Genomic DNA, 27,369 nt, shown 5'->3' on the forward strand with positions numbered 1-27,369 from the left:
TGTACTGGGGTGGAAAACCACTTGGTGCAAGCCTTGGAGTCATGGTGGAATGCTTGGCAAGTATCAAAAACCACAGAAACCAGAAACTAGAGAGAATAAGGTGACAGATTTTATAACCTCTTTTTTCACTTCAGAGTATTTAAGTAACCTCTTCCTGTGGTGGTTTTTTGCTGTTTGGTGAACTGCACCTGTTTGATATCTATTGGGGTTTAAGATGCACAGTGTGGTGCAGTGATCTGGAATTGCTGGAGCATTTATCAGTTAGTACTGGGTAATTTTTGTGATCATCTCTCCCAGACTTAGGTTGATTAATACAGAAAATTAATTCTGTACATCTGCAAAGATATATCTCGTTAAAGCAAGTGATGAGGAAAACTTTGCGTGCTGCGTGGTAAATAAGCAGGACTTCAGAGATTGTATGGTCCAAACACCAATCAACTGAACTGCTTGTGTAGTGAAGACATGCACAGTCTGAAAGTTATTTTAACAGCTCTGCCAATTCAAAATTGATAAAGCAATCTGACATGATTGGAGATGTATAATGGATCAACACAGCCTTAAATTGGACCAGATTGGTATTTCCATTTTTTTCTTGTATATGGAAATTCTATTTAAACAATGTAAAACACAGCAAAATAATTTCAATAATATATCAGCACATCTGTAATATTCACTTCACCAGCACTGAATCCTCACAGAGAGGTAGGACATCAGATTCTCAGGGAGGCAATCCTAATTTATCCATAGGATGAACACTTCATTTGTGGTGTTCATTACCTCTAGATAATGGAACATTGTGTTTCTGCAGTTAGATAAATGCTGGGTGTTATGTTTCTGTAACTTATGTAAATTATAGTTACAGATACTAATTATCCTGTTTAAACTTGCTGGGTCCCCAGGTACTTCTAAGAACTACTAATAATTATTAGCTTATCTTCTTTTAACACTCTGGAGGCTACCACTAGCACCAGGCCATTTGTGAGCTGATGGGTTATTTATATTTTTGGATCTTCAGCTTATCTAAATAGAGATGAATAAAAGGGACAGATTAAATTACCTGTTCCTTGCACACCCTGCAAGCGCGAGAACTTCCTACTGTGAAAAACGCCAATCACTTGTTTTTAAAATTTTTAAAAGTTTAATAGTAATAAAATGGTTTAAAAAATAGTAACACAATCAGAGTAATAACAATTTGGACAAATTGAATTAAGACAATATGAGACAATAAAAGCAAAAGAGTTATGGATGTCCGGGTACCTTTTCTGGGCAGCACGAGCCCAAAAAAGGACCCACGTTAACAAAGGATTAACCCTTAAAAACAACAGCCCGTTGCATATTCATACACCTCATCCATGATGCATAAATTCCATTCAAACACAGGATTCCGTCTGGTCTTTATCAGCTTCTTCCCTCTAATCCTAATAGCGCCTTTGAGGCGGGAAGAAGTTTGTTTCTTCCGATAAGAAGGCCATAAATTCTTTTTCTCTTTTAGATCAAGGTGTCCTGTGGCTGCTATCTCGCTGTGAGTCCTTTCTTTTAAACAAAGCATCTTACACAGCATAGTTTCTATTTTAGCAAATTTTATAACCTAAAACTATATTTAACACAGTACTTAAGAAAATTAATACAGCATTGCTTTCTAACACAACACATATAATATTCATTTTAATATTTGTGAAAAGCCAATCATAAAATACATGCATTTTTCACACTATTTTTAAGGTCTGCTTTCAAGGTGACAAATGAATAGCTACAGTTATGGGGATTGAAGGTAATTAGTATAAATAGCTAAGGAATATATGTGTCTGTTCAACAACTAGCTAAGGAATATATGTGTCTGTTCAACTACAGCACTAGTGTACTTTTAACAAAGAAAACAAATTCTAATGTTTCTAATGTTTTGCTAGTTACTTGTAAAACTAAAATCTGGTATTTGCATTTCCTAGGCACTGCAAGAATGGTTATTTTCAGGAGGCAGTGTTCACTGCAGTGCATTCCTGGCAGCTGCCAAAGACAGGTCTTTGCTTTGGCTTTTGCATTTTCACATCCCTCTTGCACTGCAAGTTGTGAGCGTTACAGGGAAATAAATGCTAACTTTCTGGCCTCCAATATAGGTTATTTAGTGCTATTCTCAGTATGCACCTATGAAAGAATGCTGCTGAAGTAAATGAAGATTTTTTTTGTCTGCCTGCCCTTCACAACCATGAATGCATTTTTATTCTTCAAAGGTTAAATGTTGTCATCTTGTCCAGTGTCTTGGAAAAAAACCTTGAATCTGAGAGTAAGAGGTATGCGCTGGCACTCAGTCTAGTGAACTTGTAGTTAAAGTTAGGAGTTGGCAAAGACGGCATTGCCAGCCCTGGAGCAGGAGCGTTCCTGGGCGCGAAATGCCAGGCCGGGGGATCGTGCCCAAGGGCGGGTTCGCTGTGGGGAGAGCGCGGTCCGAGCGCCGCGCCCCGGCTGTAGGGCAGGAGCCGTGTGCGGGCTGGGCCCTCTCGGGAGAGCGGCGTCCCCTCAGGGCAGCGCCCCGGCCCCGCTCCCCCTGGCCCGGCACCGGCGGGAGGGCGGCGGGTCCCGAGCGGTGCCCTGGGGCGGGAGCAGCGGGTCCCGAGCGGTGCCCTGGGGCGGGAGCAGCGGGTCCCGAGCGGTGCCCCGGGGCGGGAGCAGCGGGTCCCGAGCAGTGCCCCGGGGCGGCAGTAGCGGGTCCCGAGCGGTGCCGGTTGCCGGGAGCGGCGGGTCCCGAGCGGTGCCGGTTGCCGGGGGCGGCAGTAGCGGGTCCCGAGCGGTGCCGGTTGCCGGGAGCGGCGGGTCCCGAGCGGTGCCCCGGGGCGGCAGTAGCGGCTCCCAACGGGCCCGTCCCGCCCCATCGCGTGGGCGCTGCCCACGCCCCGGCCGCGCCCCTATTTATAACGTTTGCCGCGAGCGGATTGGCTGGGCCGGGCTGGCCGCAGACCCGCCCCCCCTTCCGCCGCCATGTTGAGTGGCGGGGCGGGGGCGGCCCGGGGGCCGCCGTGAGGCGGGCGGAGGGCGAGTCGGGGCGGCGCGGGCGCTGCTGGCGCTGGGCAGGGGCGCTGTGCTGGGAAGAGGAGAAGGCGCGGGCTGCCGGGCTCGCTTCTGCGGAGGGAATGGCGGATGCCGTGATCCGCAGTGGCGGCGAGATGGAGCCGGAGCAGCATCAGCGGATGGAGAAGACCAGCGCGGGCGTCCTCGGAGTGGAGAGTAACAGAGCGGGAGCCGCTGAGGACACCGCACAAAATGGCGGACGCTCTGAGAGCGGTAGCGCTGGGGAGGCGCTGCTGGTGGCTGCTGTTGCTGCAGAGGACAAGGTCCCCACAAACCTCAGCATCAATAGCAGCAGCCAGCGCAGGAGCAGCATCTCGACGGCAAATGAACAGCAGCAGCAGCCGCCCAGCGGTGTGCTCGGGGGGCCGCCCCCTCTCCCTAAGCCCTCAGAAGACCAGCAGCCTGTTAGGAAGAACTTTCAGATCCCCAGGAAGAGCAGAGAAAAGAAAGGTTGTTCCTTCCCTTCCCCTCCTTTTCTTCCTCGCTCCCCTCTCCATCCGATTCATCAGGCAGCTCTCGGACACCTCACACGGCTGCGTGCGAGCCCTGCTGGGGAGGAGGCTCTGCTGGCTCGCACCCGCGAGGCTGCTGAGGAGCCGATTTTAGTGTCAGGATGTTACATTCTTCTCCTACCCTTCCTCTTTTCTTTCTCACTTATTTTGTCACGAGGATGAAACAAAACCAAAACCAAAGCTCGGCTTGAATTTCAGATCTCTGCTTTAGAAGGAGGAGAAGCTGGATGTGATCAGAGTGGGCTTGAGTTGATCTCTGCTCTGCTTCTGGAGGTGCATTGGCATGTGGAGAAGATGTTTCTTTGGGACGCCGACATCAGCGAAGATGGTTCGCTTTTCTCTTCCCTGACCTCCTCCCTGCAGGAGAGGGGTGTAATCCTGGTTAGGATAGACGAAACAAACCCAGCAGAGTTGTCCTTCATTGACGAATCGCAGAAGACTCTTCTTATCTGGTGAAAGTTCTTTGCAGGGAGAAAGGGAGCATCCCACGTTCTCGTGCCTCGCTTTGGAAGCATTCTGCTTCCAAGTGTCCAGGGTTTGAGTTTTTTTGTTTCTGAGTAACTCTTCCTCTAAAAGCCTATGGTATTTCTTGCTTTTCACAAGACTCCACTGGTTTCTTCTTTGTTATTGTTAAGTGGAGTTGAAGACATGTCTGATTTCCTCCCTGAAATCTTAGTTCTTGCCCTTTTGCAATATGGAGTCAGTAACTTAGTCCATATCACAAAAAATACTTGTTTGAATAGGCTTCTTGTTCTTCAGAGAAGAGGGTAACATCTTAACTTCTTGAAATGCTTTCTTCTGTAAAGAAGAGATGAAGGTAGGTTTATTTCATTATCCAGTCTTTTGTCTCCAGTAATAGACTAATTCCTTTTGGCAGTAATGACCCCTTTTTCTTCCTGGTCATTCCCATTGCCACCCCGCTCTGGGGTGATACAAGTCTGGCAGAGATTCATTGTAAAAAGAACTGGGTTGATTTGGAGAAAAAAAGTCTTTTATGATTCATCTGGCAGAAAAATACCTGGATGTAACTTGGTGCCTCATGAACAATCGAAGTGTCTTGTGTGCCACACCCAAGTGTGGTTACACCCAAGTGTGCTTTAAATGTGTTTCAGAAATGTTTGTACTTAACCAGCTCTATCTAGAATTTCACTTTAGCATTTGGTTCCAATGTGAATGAAAACCTGCAAAATACCTTCTTAGGTCATCTAATTCATCATTTGCCTATGCTGAGCCATCTGCAGTGTGCAAAAGCTTTGGATTGTGTGGTTCAAACAGGCTTCTGTGGCCTCTAAGGTAGAAGAGGGAGCCATTCTTACCTTACTTCAAAAACTGGCTTGCTAATGTCAAGGTCGTTTGAGCCATTCTCGCCTTTTTTCCTTTCAGCCTGCAGAAAGGCTCTCAGGTGTTTTGATCATTCTGATGGCTTGGGGGCTTCCCAAGGTCTCAGAGCAGACCCTGCTCCATTCAGCCCACGGTGCTGGTGGGTTTACAGCTGTGAGTGTTGTTCTCACAGCACGGACTGCCAAACTGCAGTTTGAGCACAGCTAAATTGCCATTGGGATTTGCATTGTCGTTTGGAAAATGATGCAATTCAGTCGGTTCTGGAACTGCACTGGAAGATCAGCACTGAATCATCTGATGCCATAGGTAGTGGCTCTTGCAGCATCTTTATTGTTAAATACATCTTGTTAAATTGCAAAATAATCTGAATGACACCAGTTCCTCTCAAGAGAGCTCTCTTGGCTTGGTTCTAAAGCCCAGCATGAAGCAGTACATATGGAAGCTTCCTCCATCGTTCTTTGCCTTGCCATTGTCCTTGTTCTGATTTTTAAACCACCATGTTTTTTGTGGATGTACCATCCTGAGACACAGCTGCTGCCTTGATTGTGAGGGCTTAGCTGCTATGGACAGGATCACCTTGTCCAAGGTGTTTGAGTTTGTTTGGAGGTGGGGTTTTTGGTGGATTTTAAAGTATTTTTAAACACTAAAATGTGTTTTAGCAACAGTGTTTGGTAGTCAAATTAAAAACTGAATCTGAAAAGCCCAAATGTAAGAGAAAAATTTATCTTCCCTCTTGGAGACTTAAGTAGAGACTGAAAGTCAACAAATTCTTTGCAATCTGAAGAAAAGATACCTCCTAACAACTGTGATCAGTTTGCACAGAGAATTCTTCTGATTTTCTCATTCTTTTTGCTGGCATAGGAATTCAGGAAACAAATGAAAGAGAAGTTGGCTGCAACATTATTTTTTTAAGGTGTGCCTGTATTTGTTTTGCTCCTTAGAAGTTCCTTGGAGGTTTGTTTTCTTGGTACATGGAGTTTAGCAATGGTGTTACGCTCCATTGAGCTGCTTATCTGTCATTTGTCTTCAGGCCTTTCCTGGCCTCTTCTAATTCAGTTGTCTGATCTTCACAGGTTTCCAAGTTTGCTTGAAACTTGAGAGGTCCTTGATAGGATTAGGAAAGCAAATTTTAAGGATAAATCTGTGTAGGAGCACTTTTAACTTGCTGAGCGATCTGAGTGATCCCCTTAGCAAAGGATAATCCCACCAGTGATGCTGACATTGTAGCCGGTGCCTTTAAGGGGTTGCTTGTTGATTAAAGCTGGAGTTTCTTTCTGGAGGCTGTCAAAGTAGCAACTGCCTGCTGTTTCTCAGGCTGAGGCAGGGGGAAAAGGTCTTGCTTTTGCCCATGAAACTCTGCAATACCTGCATGAAGGTCTAGGTTCTCCCATTTCTAATCCATCGTTTTGCCTTTTCTTTTGTCTTCTGATTTTCCCTTTCTTTGGTAGAGATGTGCATCTGCTGTTTGCTCCACAATATTTCTAGGTGGAGAACTCTCTCAGTTCCTGAACTTGGTAACTGTTTAGGCCTATTGACAGCACAAGACATTTTGGGCTGAAAAAGTCCTGAAGGTAAAAATGTCCCAGTTATTAACACCACAGATTTTTTGTTTTAGTCTTAAAAAATGAAGACTGAAAGAAATTGAGACTTAAAAAGAGTGGAGCTCAGCGGAGCTTTTGTAGCAGGAGCACTTGTGTGTGAGGAATGCTAGCATTCTGCCAACTTAGCTGATAGGAAAATCATTAATTTACTTATCTTCCCTTCAAACTTTGTTCAGCATTGCTCAGGGAGGATGGCTCTGTCTTCACATTCTGACTTAAAGCAATTAAACCCAGGGACTCCAATCCCAGCTTTCTGAAGTTGAAGTATCAGACAGCTGTGAAAGAAAAGTAGAGCCTCTCAGGCATGACATACATCCAGACATCCAGTCCAGTCCCTGTCCTTTGACTAGTCCTTATTAGCTAAACTCAATTTCCACCTAAAAATAATTACATAAATTCCCATGCCCTGGGTAGAAGCTGAACAAACCCAGTATTTATTTACTTATTTTTACCTGTGCTGAGCAAGCCAGCAAACCCCCAAACAATTGACTTGTATTATAAGGATGCTGCATGTTAGTCCCTGCTTTAATTAGAGTTTAATTAAGCCAGGGCTGTAAAGGTGCAGTGCAGCCCCATTAGCTGTGTCCAGCGAGCCTGGAAGATGTGTGTGTGCTCATGGCTGCTCTCTGAGCTGATGGAGGACTGGGATGAGCTCAGCAATTCATGGTTTGCCTGGGGGCACAGCCCTTGGTGGCTGCTGTACAAGGTCTAGTTTAGTACTTCTCAGTTTTATTTTAGCTTTTTCTTATTTCTGCACTCCTTGCTTGTAGTAAGGTCCAGGCCCTGCTGTGGTGACATTGACATTTCAGACCATCACTGTCCCTGAACACCTCAGCTCAAATGGGGAACTGAAAAGTATTGCCTGGCTGCTCACCTCCCTGGGGTGATGTTTCATGATGTTTCATGTTCTGATTGAGAACATGAAATCTGCAGTGCCTCGAGGTCTGGAAGAAAAAACTGCAACAATCCTCATAAAATTTTTTATTTTCTGTTTTCCATAATTGAATGATTAGGTAGGGCTTTTCCATAAATGTGTTGAGCACTAAGTGTATACTAGTTTATGCAGATTCTCCCTACCGGGAGAATAGGGTGACTTGCTGGTTTAGGGCAAGTCTGTCTCATCTTGCTCCCCAGGGCTTTCCACAGAGCAGATGTTTAAACACAAAGAGGAGCATGGTTGATAATATTTGTGTGTATGACAGGATCTTAATTAATGTAATAATGTGCCTCTTCCTAGATTTGCATCTGGGAAAGTAGGTGAGACTTTATGCCTGCCTTGTGGTGGCTCTTTCTAGCTCACCCTGCAGTGCTTTCCACTTGTTTGGGCTCCAGATGGAAGTGAGAGGTTCGTTTTTACTGAGCTTGTGTCCTGGGGGAAGGAGGGAGGAGGGATAAGGTGCAGTGAACACTGGTAAGAAAACAGGAAATTCAGTCAGGCAGCTGGCCCAGATAACCTTCTGCCTTAGCTGGTGGTTTTGAGGAGCTGGCAGTGTGTGAACCCCAGATCTGTGTGACAGGGGATTGGTGCTGTAGTGTCCAAGGGATGTTTGGGGCTGGGGTGGAACAGGGGGTGCTTTCCCAGGGCGTGTACCTGCAGCAGGCTTCTGTTTTCTATTCTGTTTTTTATCTGTATTCTATTCTATTCATAAGGATTTATCTCTTCGGTACAAGAGCATTCAGTCCCAGCAATACCAAGTTGAGAATTCCATTCACTTTCAATTCTGTCTCCTCCCTTGCTGCTGTCAGCTTTTGAAGAATGAAGGTGTTGTTACTGAAAAGGATGTTACATAAGGATGGTTTCTAAATCACTTTCATCATTTCCGCTCTCTTAAAAAAATCACTTTCTCATTGGTGGTGGTGTTGGAATCCTTGCTTGATTTCAGTTTGCAGATGTGGTGTTGCCTTCTAAAGTGTGCAGCTTTTACTAAATAACACAGAACAGTTTGGTTTTCATTAGGAACATTTGTTTTATATTGAGGCTTATGCAGTAAATCTTTTCTGCAAATGAGAGAAAAATTGCTGCCTAAATCTACTGCCATATTACTTAATGAAATTGGAGGATATACTCTGAAGATAGAATTAAATTTAATTTCTTGTTAGAGTAATGGTAGGTTGCTTTTTTGTTGTTTTTGTCTTTTTTTTTTTTTTTTTTTTTGTGAGATTAGTACTATTGTTCTTAAGTGTTGCAACCACAGTAAAAGTTGTGCGCTTTTGGTGAGGGTTTTGGAAGTTACTCTGAGGATAAAAACCACTTGTTGTGTTGTGCTAGTTCAGTTCCCCCAGAGATGTTATTTTTCCTGGCCACTCCCACTGCCATCCTCTGCTGGCTCCCCCGGGGCTGCTCCTCTGATCCCTTTGTCACCTTGGCACCCAAACACAGATAAGGAGCTCGGGGACATTCCTGTGTGAACTCAGGTAAAGGTTCTCCCAGGAGGGAATTTGTACAGCAGCACATGAAGGGCTTTCCTTTTAAAGCAGGTATGGTAAGGGATAACATCAACCATGAGCACAGGCAGTGGGGTCCTGATATTTTTAGCAATAGGAGCTTATTTGTCTTCTTTAAATAGGATTGGATTTCTTCATATTTAGCTTAATTGCCATAAGCAAACGAACACAAAACCGCATAATAGTTCTGAAGTGGGGCCAAGCTATGAAACTCCTGTTGAGGTTTTTATTAGGACAGTTTGTTCCTGTTTTTTAATTAAAGGAGTTAATTAGTAAATTACAGTTCTGAAAGTTTAATTTCAGTGTTTTGCAGTACATATTAGATGTTTTTCAAGGGGTAAATTCAGACTTGAAGTGCTTCCCTTACAAACTTCTGAGAACCAGTAGCTGTGCAAGAGCAATATTAAAAAAACACAATTGTGATTTTTAAAAGATGCTGTCATTCTAGGAAATTTTAAGATAAACTTTAAGTTTATATTTGCCAAGTATTCTAGGTGTTTTGTGTTTGAAATTGAATCACAAACCATTTATTTTCATGCATAAACTGTCAGTGAACTGGAAACCTTTGGATGTCTTCACATCTATATTGATGCTCATTATTTTATTTCTTCTCTTTTATAGCACTCTTTCAACCAGTACTTCCAGAGTCTCGAGAATTTGAGGAGATTATAAACATTCTGCATTCTTCCTACTTGGATCCCAGTTCAGTGTCCAGTTTTAAATACAAGAGAGCCAGCTTAGTTCAAAGTGAGCTGTTGGAAAAGGAAGTGAGTATATTTGTGGCTTCTGCTTCTCAGTAAGGTACCAGTCAAATGCCAGTGCTTCTCAGTCTAGAGCCAGAGACCTGGGCATTATTCTCAGTTATGTAGTTGGTCTTTAATTGCAAACTCACATCCCCAGAAATAAAAGCAGCTATTTTTCAGGCAAGTTTATTACTACATAGTTTTTGACTTTAGCCTGCCAGGTACCCCAAGAAGACTAAAGTAAAAACTGTATTTGGCACCACTTACCTGTGTGTTTTTAGCTGTCAAAAATTTTCTTAATTTTTATTAAAGTATTTTAATAACCCAGAAGTTTGTTTTAATATTTTCTTGACGGGGCTGATGTTTCCTGTGAAAATTAAGATTAAAATATGTGTCTGATAGAAGTTTCCATAATCTCTGTAGTTTTGTTGTTTTCCAAGAAGTAGTTTAGTTAAAGCTGATCCAGTAATTGGAGCACCTTGGTTGAAGCCTCTCTGTTGTGCCTTTTGTGGTGTCTGTTAAATCCAGCCTTGGCTTGTTCTCATCACTCTCAAATGAAGTTTTCATTCCCAGTGCCAAAAGTTCACATAGGAAGTAATTGAAGAATATATAATTTGTTTGTTGTGATTATCATCTTGAAGTTATGAAGTAAACTGAAGCATTTTCTGCTATTACATTAATTATTCATGTCTACAGCTGAGAATTGTTGGTAAAAACCACCTCAGCAGCAGTGAGGTGCATCTGCAAAAATGTTTGTACAGTGTAAGAGATCTGTCTCCTAAAAAGAGAACAAGTCTTGTTTCTGGAGTTTCAAAGATGATGTGGGAGGCATTGGGCTGGATGGTTCTAGCCAGTTCTGCTACAAAGAGCAAACTAAACTGTTACTGCACAGGTTTGTTTGAGGAGTGTCTCTTAAAAAAAACAAATACTTGGGCAGATTAGGCCAGTTGGATTTCCCACAGGTATAATGTTCTCGAAATCTAATTACAGCATCCAGTGATTTCATTTGGATTATCTTTTGGTTATTTTTGTGCACTTGGATGTGCTAACATAGCTGGGGCATTAAAACCCTGGCCCTTTGGTGTGGCAGCAGCAGTGAGTGAGTGCCTGTGCTGAGAGCTGTGTGTGTGCTCAGTTCACAGAGAAGCGGCGGGAGCTGAAGCGGGACGGGCGCCCCGAGAAGGAGCTGTCGGACAGTTACGCCTTCCTCATGGTGGATCGCTGCCAGGTGAGCCCTGAGCCCTGCAGGGGAGATGCTTTCCTCAGCACTTACAGCTTTTGGGCCTTTGGGGTTTTTCAGAATGGTTTTATTGACACAATCTTGAAGTTACTTTTGCAAAATTCAGCACTGGAAGGTGTAGAAGGATGGGAAAGGGATCTGTCACCCTGTAAATCCTCTATTCCCTGCTACTTAAGGTACTCCATTTACATAACTCTGTATCTTCTCTGGTTTAGGCTCTGTTTTATAAATAGCATAGATTTTCTGGATGACATGTGAGTTTTTATTTGGTTTGTGGGTTTTTTTTTTTTAATTGAGGAATATTTTATGCCTTCATTGCATTTTGTTTTGGTATTTTTTTTCTTCTTTTTTTTGCATCAATAAGGTGACCTGTAATATTAGAAAATGGTCATTGTCTTCTCTGTCTCTTCTTTGATCATATACTTTTAATCAAAGTGATGGAAAAAGTGATTTCTGTGCTTTGTTTGCTATTATAGAGTTGAGATTTCTTAAGCATGCAATCATTTGACAGGTATACTTCTGTTTCAAATATTAAAATTTTCTGTATTAAAGGCAAGTAATATTCGTAAAGAGTGTTTGAGGTATAGGGAGGGTGTGGTTTTTTAAGATCCAGGTGAGTTTATGTAGCTGTTCCATATCAGAGTTTAACTTACACAGTTGAATAGTTTTATAGAGAATTCAGACTAGTCTTGCCTCTGTTTGTAAGGATTGGGGTTTTGTTTAAATCTCAATTTATATTCTGTAATTGTAATTTCTTGTTGTTTGTTCTGTTTATATCCTGCCTTTCCTTGCTTAAAAACCTGTCTGTTCTCTTTAGATCCAGAGCATATGTGAAAAGGGGCTGCAGGTTGGCCACTCCAAACTCTCAGTTCTCGGCAGCCCTTCCATGGGTAATTATCTTTTCATTAGAAGTGCTGCTTTTTCAGTAGCAGTTGGCAGATATAATGTGATGCAGTTGTGTCAACTTTCAGTCTCTTTTATATCACTAACTGCAGCAATGTCACAGCAAGATGTTTTTAGCAAAGGAAATGGACATCAGAACATTATTTCATAGCTCTGTTTTTGAGTAGTTCAGTTAAATTCCCTTTCCAAAGGGAACACCTAACTCTTAAACCAGTGTCCCATGTGTTTCCAGTAAACCTGGGGGGGCAAAGAGCTGATGCAGTGTGTGGCTGGCTGCCTCTGTGTTTGTTTGTAGGTGTGTGCATTCAGAGATACACATGGACACAGTAGCTCAGCTCAGTTTTGATGTAGATAGAACTAAAATTCTTGAATCCACAGATCCAAGAAGAGCGTAGATAAATTGGAGACTTAGAAGAGTCAGAAGGTGTTAAAGAGTTTTGAGAGTGCAAGACAGTAAGTTCCTTTTGCAAAGCTTTTCAAATAGAAAATTAGGAACTGATTTTGTCATCCTGTTGAGAGGAATATGGTACAGAGGTATCATGAACATTGAAAGCAGCCAATATGAATGAATATAGAAGTGAATACTGAAAGCAGAAATAGGTGAGAGGTGGAGAATAAGGCTTTATGAGCATGTGAGTTTTTACTGTTTAGCTGGTAAAGGGTCTGGAGCAATTTGCTCAAGCAGTTAGATACAGACTTGGAATGAGAGGAACCTAAGCCAAATGGATGCTTTTTAGAGCATCTGAATTCAGTTACAGCTCTTTGATCTGAGGCAGTCAGCCAGACCAACAGATGACAGTGTGTGTTTGAGGCTGTAAAATATATGAAATAACTAGCACAAAATTATTTTACCTTTGCACTTGAGTGTCAGTTGTATCTTTATTCTTTTGTGTGCATTGAGCTTTAATCCCATGTAAGGCTTTTGAAATCTCTAATAATGTTTTAACATTCACCATAATGTATTTTGGTTTCTTTTTATACTCTTCTCAGGTGTATATATGTCCAAGTATGCTGATTTATTGCAGCCTAATCCTCTAGAATCTGGAGCAACTGGAGATGTGATTGTTTTTAAAATAATAAAGGTAATTTTATCTTGCTATTCATGAAGGATTACATTGCTTACTGGTAACACACAGGGGGTTTTAACCTAACTTACTTGTTAATTTGTGCAGTCATCTGTATATAGAGAAACTAGACATCTACTAGATTTAAAATCCAGTAGTGATATTAAGCTTAAATAAATCATAATAAATTGTTATAGAAGGCAAAAATATGTTGGTTTTTTTTGAAAGTATGAAAATAATGTACTTCCAGAAGTAGCTTTCTTAATGGCTTGTTTTATTCTCACTGGTCTTACTTTGTTTGGTACTTGAAGCAATTTGTCAGTTTCCAGGACAAAGCTCCTGCTGACAATTCCTCTGCTTTCTCACAGGGAAGAATGAAAAGCATATATGACTACACTGGTATGAAAGCAATGGAATCAGCTGCCAAGAGCATGTTGGATCCCACCCCAAACCACGAGTGTCACATTTCAAAGAATGCAGGCAAAGTCACCTCCCTGCTGGCTTACCGAGCCTACGAGCTCACTCAGGTACAGCTGGGCCTGTGTCACCTTCTTCCAGAAAACCTCCCAAACACAACTTGTGAATGATGAGAGAAAATCCCTGGGGATGGAACAGCCCTGAGCTTCCCTGTGCAGCTGCAGCTGGGTGTGTGCAGCAGTCCAGAGGTGCTGCATTGGAAATCCCAGATCAGCGTGGCAGCCTCTGCTGTTCCCATGGGGTCATCCTGAACCTCGGGAGATCTCCTTCACATTAGGGGGAGAGGGAATAGGAGAAAACTGGGGAATGCACATGGGACTGGAATGGAGGCTGGAAGGGAGGACTTGGGGAGTTTGAGGGGTAAAAGTACAACTGGTTTGTGGTCGTTAAGTGGGACACCTAAAAAGGAAAATGTTGGCTAGGAAAGAATAGCATTTTTCTTTTCTTTTTCTTTTTTTTTGCTTATTCCCCTTTCCAGATTCTCAGGTTTGGAGATGATGAGGGAAGACAATGAAATCAGTTCCAAGCATTTATGTTCCTCCAGGTGTTCTATCTCTTACTGCAACAATCTGTTGCAGTGAGATTATTCCACCAAGTATGCAGATTTCAGGATCCTTGCCTTGAAAGCATTCTCTTCAGTATTAACTTCTTTTATCTTCTGTAAATCAGTGAAATAGATGGCTAAAAAATGAATGTATTTTTTCATTTCTCATTGCAAGTTTGCCTAAATTAACATTTTATATTGGTGATTGAGCTAAGGATAGACTCCAAAACTCATTGCAATATTTACTTTCCTCTGAATTTTTTGTTTTTTATTAGTTAATCCCTTCTCTCACCAAAAATACTTTCAAGTAAATTTGCATTTCAGTAATGATTTATTCTTGATTCACTCCTGAAGGTACTGTCCAAATCTAAGTGGTTAATAAAGGAAGGAGAAGAATAAAAAAACTATCTTAATTTATTGTATTTGCTAATACATATGAGAGGAGCATTTAAAAACTTCTTTATTTTAAATCCCAGCATTTAAAGAAATTAATGATTGCTCCAGGCTTCTGATTTAACACTGTCCCTTCTTTTTCCCAGTACTACTTTTATGAATACGGCTTTGATGAGATCAGGCAAAGACCAAGACATGTTTGTCCTTTTGCTGTTGTTTCATTTGCTTACAAGGATGACATGGTGCAAGGACCAAAATTTGTGCCCCCATCGAGGTAAGCTGGGAAATGAGTTGTGGAAGATCTGTATGTAGCAGGAAGAATTCATAGCTGTTGGCAGTAGCTTAGAATTGATTTAAATGAACAGTGCTGAAGTGAATGAATGTGTCACAGGGACTTAGTATAATAATTGCCCTTTCTGATGCAATGCAAGAGGTGCCAGGATTGGTTTTATGCAGCAGGGTGGCCCCTGTGGGAAGCAGTTTTGCTGCTCTTCCCACCTGCTTGCCTTTGGCCTGGGTGGAATCCACAAATACTGAAGGGTTTTACCTAACTGAGGAAATTTGTGGACATAAAAACATTCACAGCATTATCTTGCTTGGTACTCTAAAATAATATTCTGTATATTTTGTCTCTGAACCCTTCACTGGTGTCTGCTGGTGGAGAGAATATGTAGATGGCCAGTTGATCACAGATCCATTGTGATACCTGTGCTGATGTCCAGGTATGGGGACTGTACTATGAAATGCTAAAAGCAGTTACCAAGGTATCTAAAATAGTACAAGATGCTGCAGCAGTGGTAGATGGAGGTTAGAGAGGGAATTACCAGTCTTCCTATTTCATTAGACTGATAAACTATTCTTAATGTGAAATTCAGTGGTCAGAATTCTCTGTTCCAGCCTAGTCATTCTGTCTCTCTTCTTTTGTTTAGAGCAAACACCTTCCATGCAGATAGAAGTACAGGTAAGAATGAATTCTGGTTTTTGGTTTTATGATACAGACAGGGAAGGTTCTGATGATTTTCCCCCATAGTTTTGTGTTTGACCAGTTTAGTTATGCTGAGTGTATACCTGAATTTTATCCTGAACCATGCTGGTTGTGATACTGGATGATCAAACAGACACCTTCATGTGTGTCTTCTTTTATCAGAATCAACCAAGAGTGAACAGAATCAACAGTCTTTTTTCCCTCCTTTCCTACTTAGAGTGTGGTAGGAACTGATCTTCAGTTCCTGAATCTCCTGTTCAATGGCACTTCACATAATATGATTCTGTGTCATGCTTTGTTTTGAACCTCATTCAAGCAAAGTTGATATGTATGAAAGGAGTTGACAGTTAAGGTAAGGAAAAGAGAATATAATTCCTCAGAAATCAGCATCAAGGGTGTGCTTATACTGACAGGTGTAGGTAACAAACCAACCTCCTTTACTCTGCTCAGAGCAGGTCAAAACATAACAGGGTTGATAACATCCTTTCTGTTGCCTTTTAACATCATTGTCTGGTATTAGGATGAAATTTTCCCTATACTGATTCTGGAGATTCAGCAGCCTCTTGTTTCAGTCACAGCTGGCAAGTGGTTTCACTTAGTCTTCCTTTCTCCATCTTAATTTAGAGAAACCTAATGTTACATTGTGGAGGGGACAGCTTTGGAATAAAGGCAAACTTGTGTGCCACGTTTCCCTAAAATCAGCAGCACGATCTTTCCTTCCATGCAAGCTGTGAGTATTGCCATTTAGACAGTAAGTTTAAAATACTGCTCTATTAAAACTCTTTTGAGTAGAAACTGGTGAGTTTTGGATATATTCAGATGAAAATCTGAAATACTGACTAAGTGCCTGAATTGCATCAAACAAGAGTTGAGTCATGTATATCCAGAACTTTCTTGAGCTCAGGCACACAAATGTCAGCATCTCTTTGCTGTTTGCTGTTCTGTTGTTTTGGGTTTGTTGGTTTTTTTTCCATTTCAAGTGACACACATTCCTCTGCAGGAATAAACACCCCTGGCTCATGAGATAGTACAAAGAAATTCTTCTTAAGGCCATGTATTTACTGGTTCTTATTTTATCAGTGAGCGTAGGAATATAGAAAGTAAAAAAAGAGGTCTTTATTTTTTTTTTATCTCCCCCCACCCTTCTTCTCCAGTTCTGAGAAGCTTGAGGTTGAAAATGTTGTAAGCATTGATGATTTGAAGAAAAAAATTTCACCAGCATTGTTCTTGAAAGAAACTTACCAAGAAAGAAAAGAAGGTAAATTGTTCTCATTTAATTTCTTTAAATTCAGAATTTTCAAGTTTTCTGAATTACAATTTTGTTTCTTTTTTCCTTACATTCTCTTTCTCTCCTTGTGTCCTGTCAGTGTGGAAGAATGGCATGTACTGTAGCCTGTATGAAGTTGTGGAGAAGTCCCGTTCTGGGAGTCACTTAGAGGGTTTGCTTCAAAAGCTAGAGAAAGAGAAACTTGTGAGTGCAACAGATTTCACTATTCCTATTTTTAAAAATAGTTGTACTAGTTAGTAGTTTCAGGCATACTACAAGATCCACAGTCTCACTGGAATTCCTTAGCTGGCATACTCTTAAGTATCAGGGCACTTCTCTGCCCAAGACAGAATTATCTTACAGTCAAGAGGAGTATTCATGGTGAGCAAATGTCTTTGAAGCAGTTTGCTCTTTTTGCTTGAAAACAGGTCCTTGTGAAACCACTTGTGGACAGAGGATTTCTTATTCTTCTTTCTCCTTGGCAGATGATGTCCCCTTATGGTAAGCACACTCTGGGTTTGTGTTTGAGTTGGGTTTGTTGTTTTGGCTTTTTTAGAGGGGTGGGTTTTTGAGTACTAGATTGACTTTGGGTGGTCCTCTCCTTTTAACTGTTTTTATGTTTTTGTGCTCTAGACCACCAGACTGGACGGTCCCGTGTGCTTCATGCGCTGTTTCTGTTCCCAGAGTCCAGAGGTGTCATTGGCTCAGGTAGGTTTGCTCTCTGTTGTGTGCAGGTTTATTTAAACAGAGGTGATATTCTGTGAAGATTTTGTAGTCAGTCAGTGTGAACCAAGAGTAACAGTTTGCATTGTTATGGTCATGGTATTAGAAATACTCGTTTCTTCACAAAAGCAAATGTTGGACATTGTAGCTTCATTTGTTCATATTTGAGAAAGCAAAACTTGTTGAAATTTCTTGATATAGCATCCTTGAATTACTTCTTCATGGTCATTCCAAACTGTGTTTCACTCAGCATGTATTAACATAGAGTATTGCTGACTAGTCATCATTTATTTATAGCTTCATGGTTTGATTTTAATTGTGGGTTCCCTTTTCTCCTTTTGGCAGCACAAAAAAATGGTCCATATGGAACACAGAAAAATTCATATACCATGTCTTCGCACAAGAAAAGGGAAATCGTTCCAGAATTCACAAAGTTGGTTCAGTCTCTGAATTTTGCTTTGTACCCGGCCCGGAAACACAGCGGTGGAGATTACAATGCTGTGGTGGAGAAGTACATCTATGAGTACTTCAGAAAGCTCTACCATGGCCCTGGCAGAGCTAGAGAATTTATATTGCGTGAGTACTCACCAGCGCTGGATGACAAAAGATTTCTGCACCCTGGCCCGAGGTACAAAGGTCACCTCAAGACGTGCTTGCAGAATTATGTGTTCAGCTGTGAGTCCTATCAGCTCCCCGTCTGCAGGGCCAGGGAGCTGCTGGACAGGAACCGCAAACCTCAGCGCTTCAGCCCCAGCTCAGAGTATGAGGCCAAGAAAAGAGTGCCTCGTTCTGGAGATGATGATACTGAAAGACTCAAGGATCTTATTAACTTGATCCAGTGTAGAAAGAAAAATGTAGGTGGAGATTCTGATTTTGAAGACCCCAGAATTAGGAGTGGTCTGAAAAGGAAGCTGGAAGAACAATCTGAAAATTTGCAGAAATACCTAAAAATGAGTGACTCTTCAGAGAATATTTGTCACTGTGAAGGTAAGAAAGTCTTTGTTTAGAGTTCTTCTTTAAACATTTTCATTCAGAGCATATTTAACACTTAATCATCATAGATTGAGTATCTTTTTGCATGCTGTGGCAATTTAATGCATGATGGTTCATTGGCCTGAGATCTGTCAATAGAGATAAAGTTTATTTTTTGCAGGTTTCCACTTTTTAGGAGATAAGGGGAATTTTCCTGGAAGTTGCTTATGTTTAGCCTCTTTGGAAAGAAAGCAGACTTTCAAAGAGTTTACTTGCCTGTGGAGCTGTCCAAAGACTTTCTAATACAGAACACTTAGCAGTCTTGTCTTTTGCAGAGTTTTACTTTGCTGTAAATCTTTGTGTCCACTACCCTATTTCATACCTAAGAAGTTTAGATTGAAGGGAAGAAGCATAGTTCAGTTTTGAAATAGCCAGTAATGTGTCTAGTGGGACAAAGGAAACAACCTAATAAGATTAAATAATGATCTACATCCAACCTCAGAGAAGTATCACAGATACCTTCTGACTTAAGGTCTGCCAGAAAAAACCCTTTGATTTCTGTTTCCCTGACCATTTTCTCAAGGCAATTATAGAAGCCTCCTGCAAAAGGGGGAGATGGGAATGGGGTGACACAAAGAAGAGGGGATTTCCCTCAAGCACCAGTCACTCTGGTGTGTGTGAATCACTGGAAGATGAAGTGACTGATCTTAGTTGTCCTTAGCTGCCCTCTTGAGGGGACAGAAGATACTGACTGCCATGTAGGGATGAAGGAGGCAAAGGGTGGACTTCATGGTTGGGATTCCTGCTTGGTGAATTCTGTGAACCTTCAAAGGTCTTTTGACATTGATTATTGATGTGGAATATGTGATGAAAGCATGTCTACATTTTTGTTAAAATAAGTGTGTGTACATACAAACTGACGCTAAAGATCGAGGCTGCGGCTACGTGGCAGATGTTTGTGGGGAGATCTGGTTTTGTTTGTATTTTAAGACTGAGCAATGGATTCCTTTTCCCCTCCTCACCCTCTTGTAAGGTGGCAGAAGCTTGGATTCCCTACACTACGTGTTCCCAATGAACCCTGAGCACGGAGGCCACGAGGGTGACCTCAGGCAGGACGTGCCGGACGCCGCGGCCGACCCCGAGGGGCTGGTGCGGGCCGTGCTGGAGACGCTGGGCCCTCCCAGCCACTGGGACCCAGCGCTGCTGCAGGCTGTCACCCAGGCCTTGGGCACTGAGGAGATGCAAGAGGATGTGAGACAGAAATATGAGTATGAATCCATTCCAGCTCAGGACAGAGATGGTCATGAGCTTCCCGCCCCTGCTCAGGCTGACAGCGTTCCCTTCAAGGACCCGCAGAGCCCGGCCCTGCTGGAGACTGACGCGCCGTGCTTGCCCTACCCCGTGGATGTCAGTCTGCAGCTCCCACCCAATGAAGCACCCCTTGAGCACACACTACATTTACAAGTAAGTGAAACTGCCCAGATGCTGACAGTGAAAGTATTATTTTCATACATATGAGACTGAATGAAAAAAACATTGTCTTTCTACAGAGGCAAACATAGATACGCACTAACTCTTCTGTGAAGCTTTTCTGTTTGGTAGGAACATAGGTGGAAATTTTCTCCACTCTTAAGTGTCTGTTCATGGTTTGTTATTCTTTTTGTGATAGAAAAGGAGCAGAGTTGAAGAATTCTGAGTATTTCACTGCATGCTCAGCTCTCTTCATGTGCCTTCTTGGTGCAGTGCTGTAGATGAGTTCCCTTGTGCCTAGGGATCACAGTGCCCCAGCTCCTTACTCTACAAGAGTGATTGTTCCATCATCTCTGTTACTGGTACTTCCACACAAAGTCCAGTTCCTAATTCTTAGAGTAGGAATGAGTTTGTCCTACCTGTAACCTCTATGCTGTTTTGCCTCTACCCATCTGGAATGTGAGATGAAATTGGCTTTTTTAAGGGCCCAATACTAATTGTAGGCAGTGCCTCAGCAAATGTATTATTTAAATTTAAATTATTTTAACTGTATTATTTAAAATGCCTCCTGGCTTTAGTCAGGTATCAACACAACTGCCTGGAAAAGAGTGAGGGAGCAGCCAGTTCTCCCTTCCCCTTTGGCACCCAGAGCTCCCACACTGTAAGAGCAGTGCTCAGGACTGCATTAGCAATGGGAGACCAGAGCAGTACCTTGTGGAAATGTTTCCAGGTTTGAGTGGATTACATTGATAGCAGAATTGCCAGTGAACTCACTTCTTTCTGTCAGCTGCTCAGAATGTAAAAACTTAATAGTGAGCAAAACCAAAAGAAGTTGTTTTGAGATGAGCATTTTGCTTGGTTTTTAGGACACAGGCACTGGGAGTACCTTTGAAGGCTGCAGTCCCTGTCCCAGTGCACCTATAGAACATGGCTATCTCAGGCAACCTCCCTGCTCAAATAATGTAGGGGAAGTTGGAATGCACTGGAAACTTATCCCAATTACAGGTAAGATGGATTTTAACTCCTCTGTTCCTACTAGTAGTGAATGAAAACATATTCTAAAGGTTTGTGCCTGGATTCATACATCCATTCTTGGATCACCTGTTGGTACACAAGCACATCTATAGCCTGTGCAGTTGTTTCTTGTATTTGATTAATACAGAAATCTGGATGAAAACAGGTACTGGTGGAGAATATTGGTTTGGCCTCATATTAACACAAATTAGAAATGTGAATGCTTTAAAAACAAACAAAACTATAGTTTTGAATATGGATGGTGAAGGAACTGAGCTGGGGTTATGAGGGTCATTCAGCACGCCTTTCAGCACCACTGAAGCTGTGTCAGTAATCAATCAGACTGATATCCTCCCCTTTCAAGAAAAAAAAAACTTGTTTTCACTATTGCAAGATCAGGTGCAGCTTGCAGTCCAACTCCACGAGGTCATTTGTGTCCAGGCTTTGTAAAAGTGAGCATTTTAACCTAGTAGCAAATGCAAATACTTGAGTCATGTGTTGCCCTGCTCGATTTGTAATTTAATTTTTAATTTGTAATGAAGGTATGTCCTGTTGTGCTTATTCTACATTATCTCTGGGAAAACTACTTGTATTCTGCTTTTCCAGCAGACTTGGACTGTGCTGTTTGACTGTCTTAGGAGCTGTTAAATGTTCTGTGCTTCTGCACCTCAGCAGACTGTAACACTTGAGTATTGGGGTTGAAGTTGGTTGGTGGGGGAGGCGTAACAGTAATGCTGTTTTCAGGCTGGGATTTGGAGGTTTTGGTCTATCACCTGTGTGTGACTTTGACACATGAGGTGATGGTGATGGTGATGATGAACTCTTCTTCTGTAGGTCTGAAATCACCTGAAGAGCCACCGGAATATTTGCCACCAACGGATGCACTTCCTAATGACCCCCGGGTAGTAAATAGACAGAGAAATTCTGATTATCAATTGCCATGCTCTCCATTTTCAGACACACAGAAGGGGACAGCAGAAGATGGACATTACACAGGACAAGTGGAGAAACTTGAAGATCAGTATGAGCTAACAGATCAACCTTTTACAGCTAAGCATTCCATTAGTGCAGTAATAGAGACAGCACTGTTAGAAGAATATAAGCTCTTTGCAAGAAAGATTAAAGAAATTTTGCAGCAAAAAAACATTCCTTATGTCAGTGACATGTCCACACCAGTCCTTTCTGCCCAGGAGAGGATGATGAGACTTTCTGAACACATATGTTTGCAGGCATCAGAGATTTCTGTCCAAGAATACGTAGAGAGCCTGATTGAGAAGCTGGACAGTGTCATTTTGGCTTCTTCCTGCGTGAAGCAGCCTCCCGCAGTGCATGGCAGCCCCGGAGCCCTGGAGGCGCTGAGCAGCACCGCCCCCGACAGCGGCACAGCCCTCCCGGAGCCGCCGCTGTGCAATCACCGGGGGGAGGAGCTGCCCCCAGGCAAGGACACCGCCAGCCGTGGGAATGCTCAGCCAGAGGAACAGACTGCTGGTGGGGATCTCAGGGGAACACCAGAAAAGACTCAGAAGTCCCCTAAGAACTTAAACATTTCAACTCAACCAGATTTTTCTGATTTGATAAGCAAGTTAAAGCCTGAATTATTTACTGGTTTCGTCCAAATAATGGAAAATGTACAGAAAAACAGAATCCAGTTTTATATTCATGAAGAGGAAGAAAGTGTTCTCTGCAGAGAAATCAAGGTAAAGCTGTTTCAGTTCAACCTCTCTCTACTGCCAGAACAGAGTGTCTTTGAAATCCACTTGTATGAAACTGGCCTCACTTTCACTGTGCAAGTGAGTTGTGAAAATAGGCTGTCCTGTCCCATTTCCTCACTGAGCTTTTGTGGTAGCCTTGCTTATATTTAGCTTTTACGTAAGTCTTTGAGCTGGAAAACAGAACAGGCTGCAGGTTGGTCCTTTCTGAAGATCCTGCCAGGGGCTTACAAAAAAAGAAGTGATAAGTGAAAAAGTGTGATAGCTACCATTTTAGAAAGAATGTATGAAGAGTCACTCTGTGTGCCTTTGGGGTTTTTTCTCTTCCCCTCTAATTAATAGTAGAACTTTGAGAAATCACTGTGCTTCTGTGACTTAAAATGTGTAAGATAAAAGTTGTAAACTTCTAGTCTTCCTTGAAAACTGGGGCAGTTTGATAGTGTCAGTTGGTTGTGTGTGATTTGATAAGAATGACTGAGTTGCTGAAACAGCTGCTCTGTGTTGCTGCATCCTTCTGATTAATTTCTGGGAGGGATAAAGCAGCCAGTCCCTCTGGGATTCACTGAATGGAAAACCTCCTTGCTGTGGGTGTCATCTGGGCATTGTTTTTACCAAACTACCTATTGACCTTTTCCTTGTCTCCTCTCTCTGTGGTGGCAGGAGTATCTCAGAAAGTTAGGGAACACAGAGTGCCATCCAGAGGAGTTCCTTAGAAGAGGAGATAATTCAGAGAAACTGTTGATCATTATCCAAAATGAAGACATTGCCAATCTCATCCATAAGGTATGTCCCACGTAAGTAACTGTGAGCTACAGAAACCTGCTGGCAATTGTGAGAGGAGCTCAAGTGGAGCAAGGCTGCTTCCTTCTAACAGCACAGCATTCAGCAGTACCCTGTGTTTAGCTGCTGTTGGAAGAAACAAAATGGTTGTAGTAAAAATGGTCTTGTCCAGCATTTACTCATGACTTCTTCCACCACCATGCACAGGCTAATGCATATTTCTTGTTAGTAGTTGCAAAGCTGTGCAGAGGCCTGAGTAGTTCTGGTTCTGTGATGCTCCAACAGGAGGTGAAGGCAGCTTTCAGATGGCCTGAGCTATTCCTGCCAGCTTAAGACCCTGTGCTGGACAGAAAGTAAAATTACTCAAAGTGCTCAGTGTCCATGTACCTTATTCCTGTAGAGCTCCTGAGAGAGCACCTCCCTAGGCTAGAGAAGAAACAGTGATTTCTTGAAAATGTGTTTTGAAGTTTGGTGCCTGGCATTAGTAGATAGGAGAGTTCTGTAATTCCTTTTTCTGTGTGACCTGTGCTTACACCTCTGATTTCAAATGTTTTTCAACAGATCCCTGGCCTGGTGACTCTGAAGAGGTTCTCCTGTGTCAGCTTTGCAGGGGTTGACAGTTTGAATGATGTGAAAAATCGCACTTACCATGACCTGTTTGTTTCTGGGGGTTTTGTTGTGTCAGATGAATCTGTCCTTAACCCAGACTCCATCACTACAGGTAGGTGTGATCCTTCTGGAAGCTTTAGAACTAAAATCCTGACATGTCAGTATGTGAGAGGTCCTGTACTCACCTCAGTGAAGGATCAGGGTCTCCAGATTTTGTGATATTCTTTAAAAACTTACAGCTAATTCAGTCTCTTTCTCAGCCCAGTGGCATTCTTGAAGAACACGTGAACAGGGATATTTTGTTTTCAGTTTGTGTTACATTATGTAGTTACATCTGTGGAGCCTTTTATTCCTTACTACTCCATCCACAAACATGCTGTATATACTTTTTGTTCATTTGAAATTGAATAGCTAATGAAGTTACAATTTTTTGCAATATTTTAGCAAGGCAGAGTGTGTATGCTGAGGTCAGCTCAGTTTTATGATACTGCTGTTGGCCAGCCTGCATGGAATAAAACTTTGAAGTGAGTGGCTGCTGTTTGTAGTTGTGTGACTGCACTGTGGTGAAAACAGGAAACAGCTTTTTGTACACACTGAAGCAGTTACTTTCAGTCTACATACCGCAAAATTGAACTTTTATTCAATATCTCTACAACAGATAAACTGAAACAGTTCCTGACATTTCTGGAGGATCTCAATACCCCAGATGGGAAATGGCAATGGAAAGTCCACTGCAAAATACAAAAAAAACTGAAAGAGCTGGGGAGGTAAGTAAGATTCTATAATAGCAGCTGTTAAAATGCTTCATTTTTCATTATGCCATCCAAAACACTTCAGTAGAACTTACTCTTATGTTTGTCTGTTGCTATATAGACTGACCTTAAATTGTTTCTAATAGTGAGCTTTGCCCCCCCCTTGCAGGATGAATGCCAATGCCCTGAACCTGCTCACCCTTCTGAACACCTACCAAAAGAAGAACTTGGTTGAGATTCTGTCTTACCATAACTGTGACTCTCAAACTCGAAATGCTCCAGAACTTGAGTGTCTCATCAGGCTTCAAGCTCAAAACATACAGCAGAGACATGTTGTCTTCCTAACAGGTAAACCCCACAGTTGTGAATACCTCTCTCCCTTTTTTGATAACAGGTGCTAAATATTAATACAAACTCCTCTTGTATGTATTTAGAAAAGAATCTCAAGACTCTCTCGAGTTACGTTGATAATGGCATCGTGGTTGCTGCTGTTGATGACTTTATGCATAACTTTAAAAATCTTGTGGGGTTTCACAGCTCTGATACTGAGCAGAACAACCTTGCTGCTGGCAGTGCTGGCCAAAGACAATCAGGTGAGGTCAAACACACTTAAACTTTCCTTTCTAAAGTGCATGTGTGGGGTAGAGGTGCTGGGACAGTGTGCCTTGACTCTGGTCAACAGCCACTGCAGCTGGCAAGGAAAACTCAACGCTCAAGGTGTTTGAAATGGTGGGGGAAAAGCAGTGGGGATGGAGACCATCAACACAGAAGTACAGGCTGATGTGGTATTTGAGGCACTAGACAGGGCATCAGGGAAAGGATGCACTTGTCACTTCCTGCTTTATCTACTTAGAGTAGATAAACTGTACTGAGATGTCAGTAATTGTACTCCTTTAATTGTCTGATCAAATACTCACCTGCTGTGTAACTTTAGATGCTGTTTTGACATTGTCCCCTTTGGAGCTGGGAGTTGGGATTGCCCAGCACTAAATATGAGCACGGTGTGCAGAAGCTTTTAGCACCAATAACTGGACACTCCCACAGAGGGTTGAGTGTGTGTGTTGAGTAAGTGAACTCGAGTGGCAGAAGACCAAGACTTAAAGTGCTGTTGGACTGGCAGACCTGAAGTGTAACACTGTGAGTAGTGTATGGCCTTTTAAACCAAAGTTTATATTTCAATAGAATAGAACTTTCTCTCTCTTTTAATGTAGTTCTTGTAGAAAAGGATGAGAAGGATGAGGAGGACATGTCTCTGGATTCAGGGGATGAATTGGCAGAAATAGAAATCTGCAGTGGTGCCTCTAAGTATGATACTCATGTGGAAGCTTTGCAGCCAGAGGCCAAGGGCCCACATGGAGTAGATGCTAAAGCAAGCTGCTTATCAGTTACAGAGTTACCTCCTGAAGCACAAACTGGCCTTGGGGGAAAGACTTACAAAACTGACTTGGAAGAGAAGCAGCCAATTACTCCAGTTTCTACAACATGCTTTGCTGAAGGAGAAAAACACAATGCAGCTGAACAAACTCCTTTCAGTAACTTCCAGGTTTATAGCAGACAATTAAACATGTTCCATCAATTCAGCCACTTTAGTGTCCTCACTCATCAGACTTTTCTGGGAACAACATACCCGATTTCTCCTGCAAATCAAAACCAGGAAGGGAGCAATTATTTTCTATCTGCCTACAATCAGAGCATGGATACAGAAAAGTCATTGTCACCTGGTGGCTGGGATGGCTGCTGTGATTCTTCCAGGCCATATTCAGAACAGAAATGAACTCTTAAGTCTCTTTTTCTAAGTTGCTGTGGACTTCTCTGTTTCTAAAACGTTGGATTAATGATTTCTATTTTATTCTGGAACAAAATGTTTCTTGTTCTTGTTATCTCAGATGTTTTCATGTTCTATTTAAATCCCTGATGGCCCGTCCCTGTTGGAACCATCTGAAAATTTAAATAAATACATATATTTTTTAACGTTTACTGTACTTGAATTATCTTGTTTGTTGGCACTTTTAAGTTTCTACATTTGTATTTGACCTGTTACCTAAGCTTCAGTTTGAGGTCTGTTTAATGTAAAGCTGAATGTTTGCCTAAAATATGTGAAAGAGCCAGTTGTCTTTTTTTCTTAACCACAAGAGTATCCAAGTCATGTTTCTTTACATAAATATTAAAATTAATGTATTTATTTGACATGGACACAAATTTTGTACAATGTTTTTACATAGCTCTAAGGCAGTGTACTTATTTTCATGACTATATACTGGATTTTGGCTAAATACCTCAATTAGAGTAACCAATGGTGCAGTTCCATTACAAAAAGAAACAAATAAACTCTCAATGCACAAGGGACTTGCTTAACACATTGCTTTGTCTGTGGTTTTTACATTGTTTGCAAAGTGCTTGAGGAACACCCAGGCTTGGTTTCATGCCCAGCAATGATCTGTGTGTCTCACTTGGTGCTCTGTGCCCTCCCAGCCTTTATCTGGCCACTGTGATTACTGTAATGATAGAAGGACAAAATTTATTGACTGTGGGAAGTTTGCATCAGAAAATCCTCAGTCCTCTCCCACTTCAGCTTAATGATTCCTGGGGCTTTCAGGCACTTTTTAAAAGTTTGGTTTTGTTTGTTTTGTGAGCTAGCACTGGCTTAAGTACAGTTTTCTCTGTTTCTTACTCCTGTTACATTTCCCATCTGCTCGGTTCCCAACCTTTCCCCCTCAGCGATTCTCTCCTCCTGTTCTGCCTCAGGCCTGCAGAGGCAGCAG

The 27,369-nt window shown here is 42.1% G+C and overlaps 1 protein-coding gene across 4 annotated transcripts; it reads left to right on the plus strand.

Moving 5' to 3' along the window:
- Positions 1–3,060: 3,060 nt before the first annotated feature.
- TASOR (transcription activation suppressor) lies at positions 3,061–26,953 on the plus strand. Of its 4 annotated transcripts, none has more exons than XM_058032022.1 (23): positions 3,061–3,513; positions 9,584–9,729; positions 10,841–10,933; positions 11,763–11,835; positions 12,839–12,930; positions 13,281–13,439; positions 14,473–14,600; positions 15,256–15,287; positions 15,936–16,041; positions 16,466–16,569; positions 16,679–16,782; positions 17,007–17,079; positions 17,212–17,286; positions 17,647–18,288; positions 19,307–19,737; positions 20,610–20,748; positions 21,592–22,454; positions 23,127–23,249; positions 23,808–23,967; positions 24,514–24,622; positions 24,777–24,955; positions 25,042–25,200; positions 25,819–26,953. In XM_058032022.1, the coding sequence occupies exons 1-23, from the start codon at positions 3,126–3,128 to the stop codon at positions 26,379–26,381; spliced, it is 4,941 nt and encodes a 1,646-aa protein (XP_057888005.1). In that variant the 5' UTR covers positions 3,061–3,125; the 3' UTR covers positions 26,382–26,953. The 4 variants fall into 4 exon arrangements, with proteins under 4 accessions (XP_057888005.1, XP_057888008.1, XP_057888006.1 ...); XM_058032025.1 differs by having other exon boundaries at positions 25,993–26,953; XM_058032023.1 differs by having other exon boundaries at positions 21,715–22,454.
- The last annotated feature ends 416 nt before the right edge of the window (positions 26,954–27,369 follow it).

The sequence above is a fragment of the Melospiza georgiana genome, chromosome 11 (genome assembly GCF_028018845.1).
Source record: "Melospiza georgiana isolate bMelGeo1 chromosome 11, bMelGeo1.pri, whole genome shotgun sequence".
Taxonomy (NCBI): domain Eukaryota; kingdom Metazoa; phylum Chordata; class Aves; order Passeriformes; family Passerellidae; genus Melospiza; species Melospiza georgiana.

Bases quoted from the DNA above. Each gene is read 5' to 3' on its own strand.
- TASOR (XM_058032022.1), top strand. From the start codon at position 3,126: ATGGCGGATGCCGTGATCCGCAGTGGCGGCGAGATGGAGCCGGAGCAG. The intron at 15,288-15,935 runs GTAAGAATGAAT...ATCTTAATTTAG, and splicing joins CCATGCAGATAGAAGTACAG to AGAAACCTAATGTTACATTG. The intron at 16,783-17,006 runs GTGAGTGCAACA...GCTTGAAAACAG, and splicing joins AGCTAGAGAAAGAGAAACTT to GTCCTTGTGAAACCACTTGT.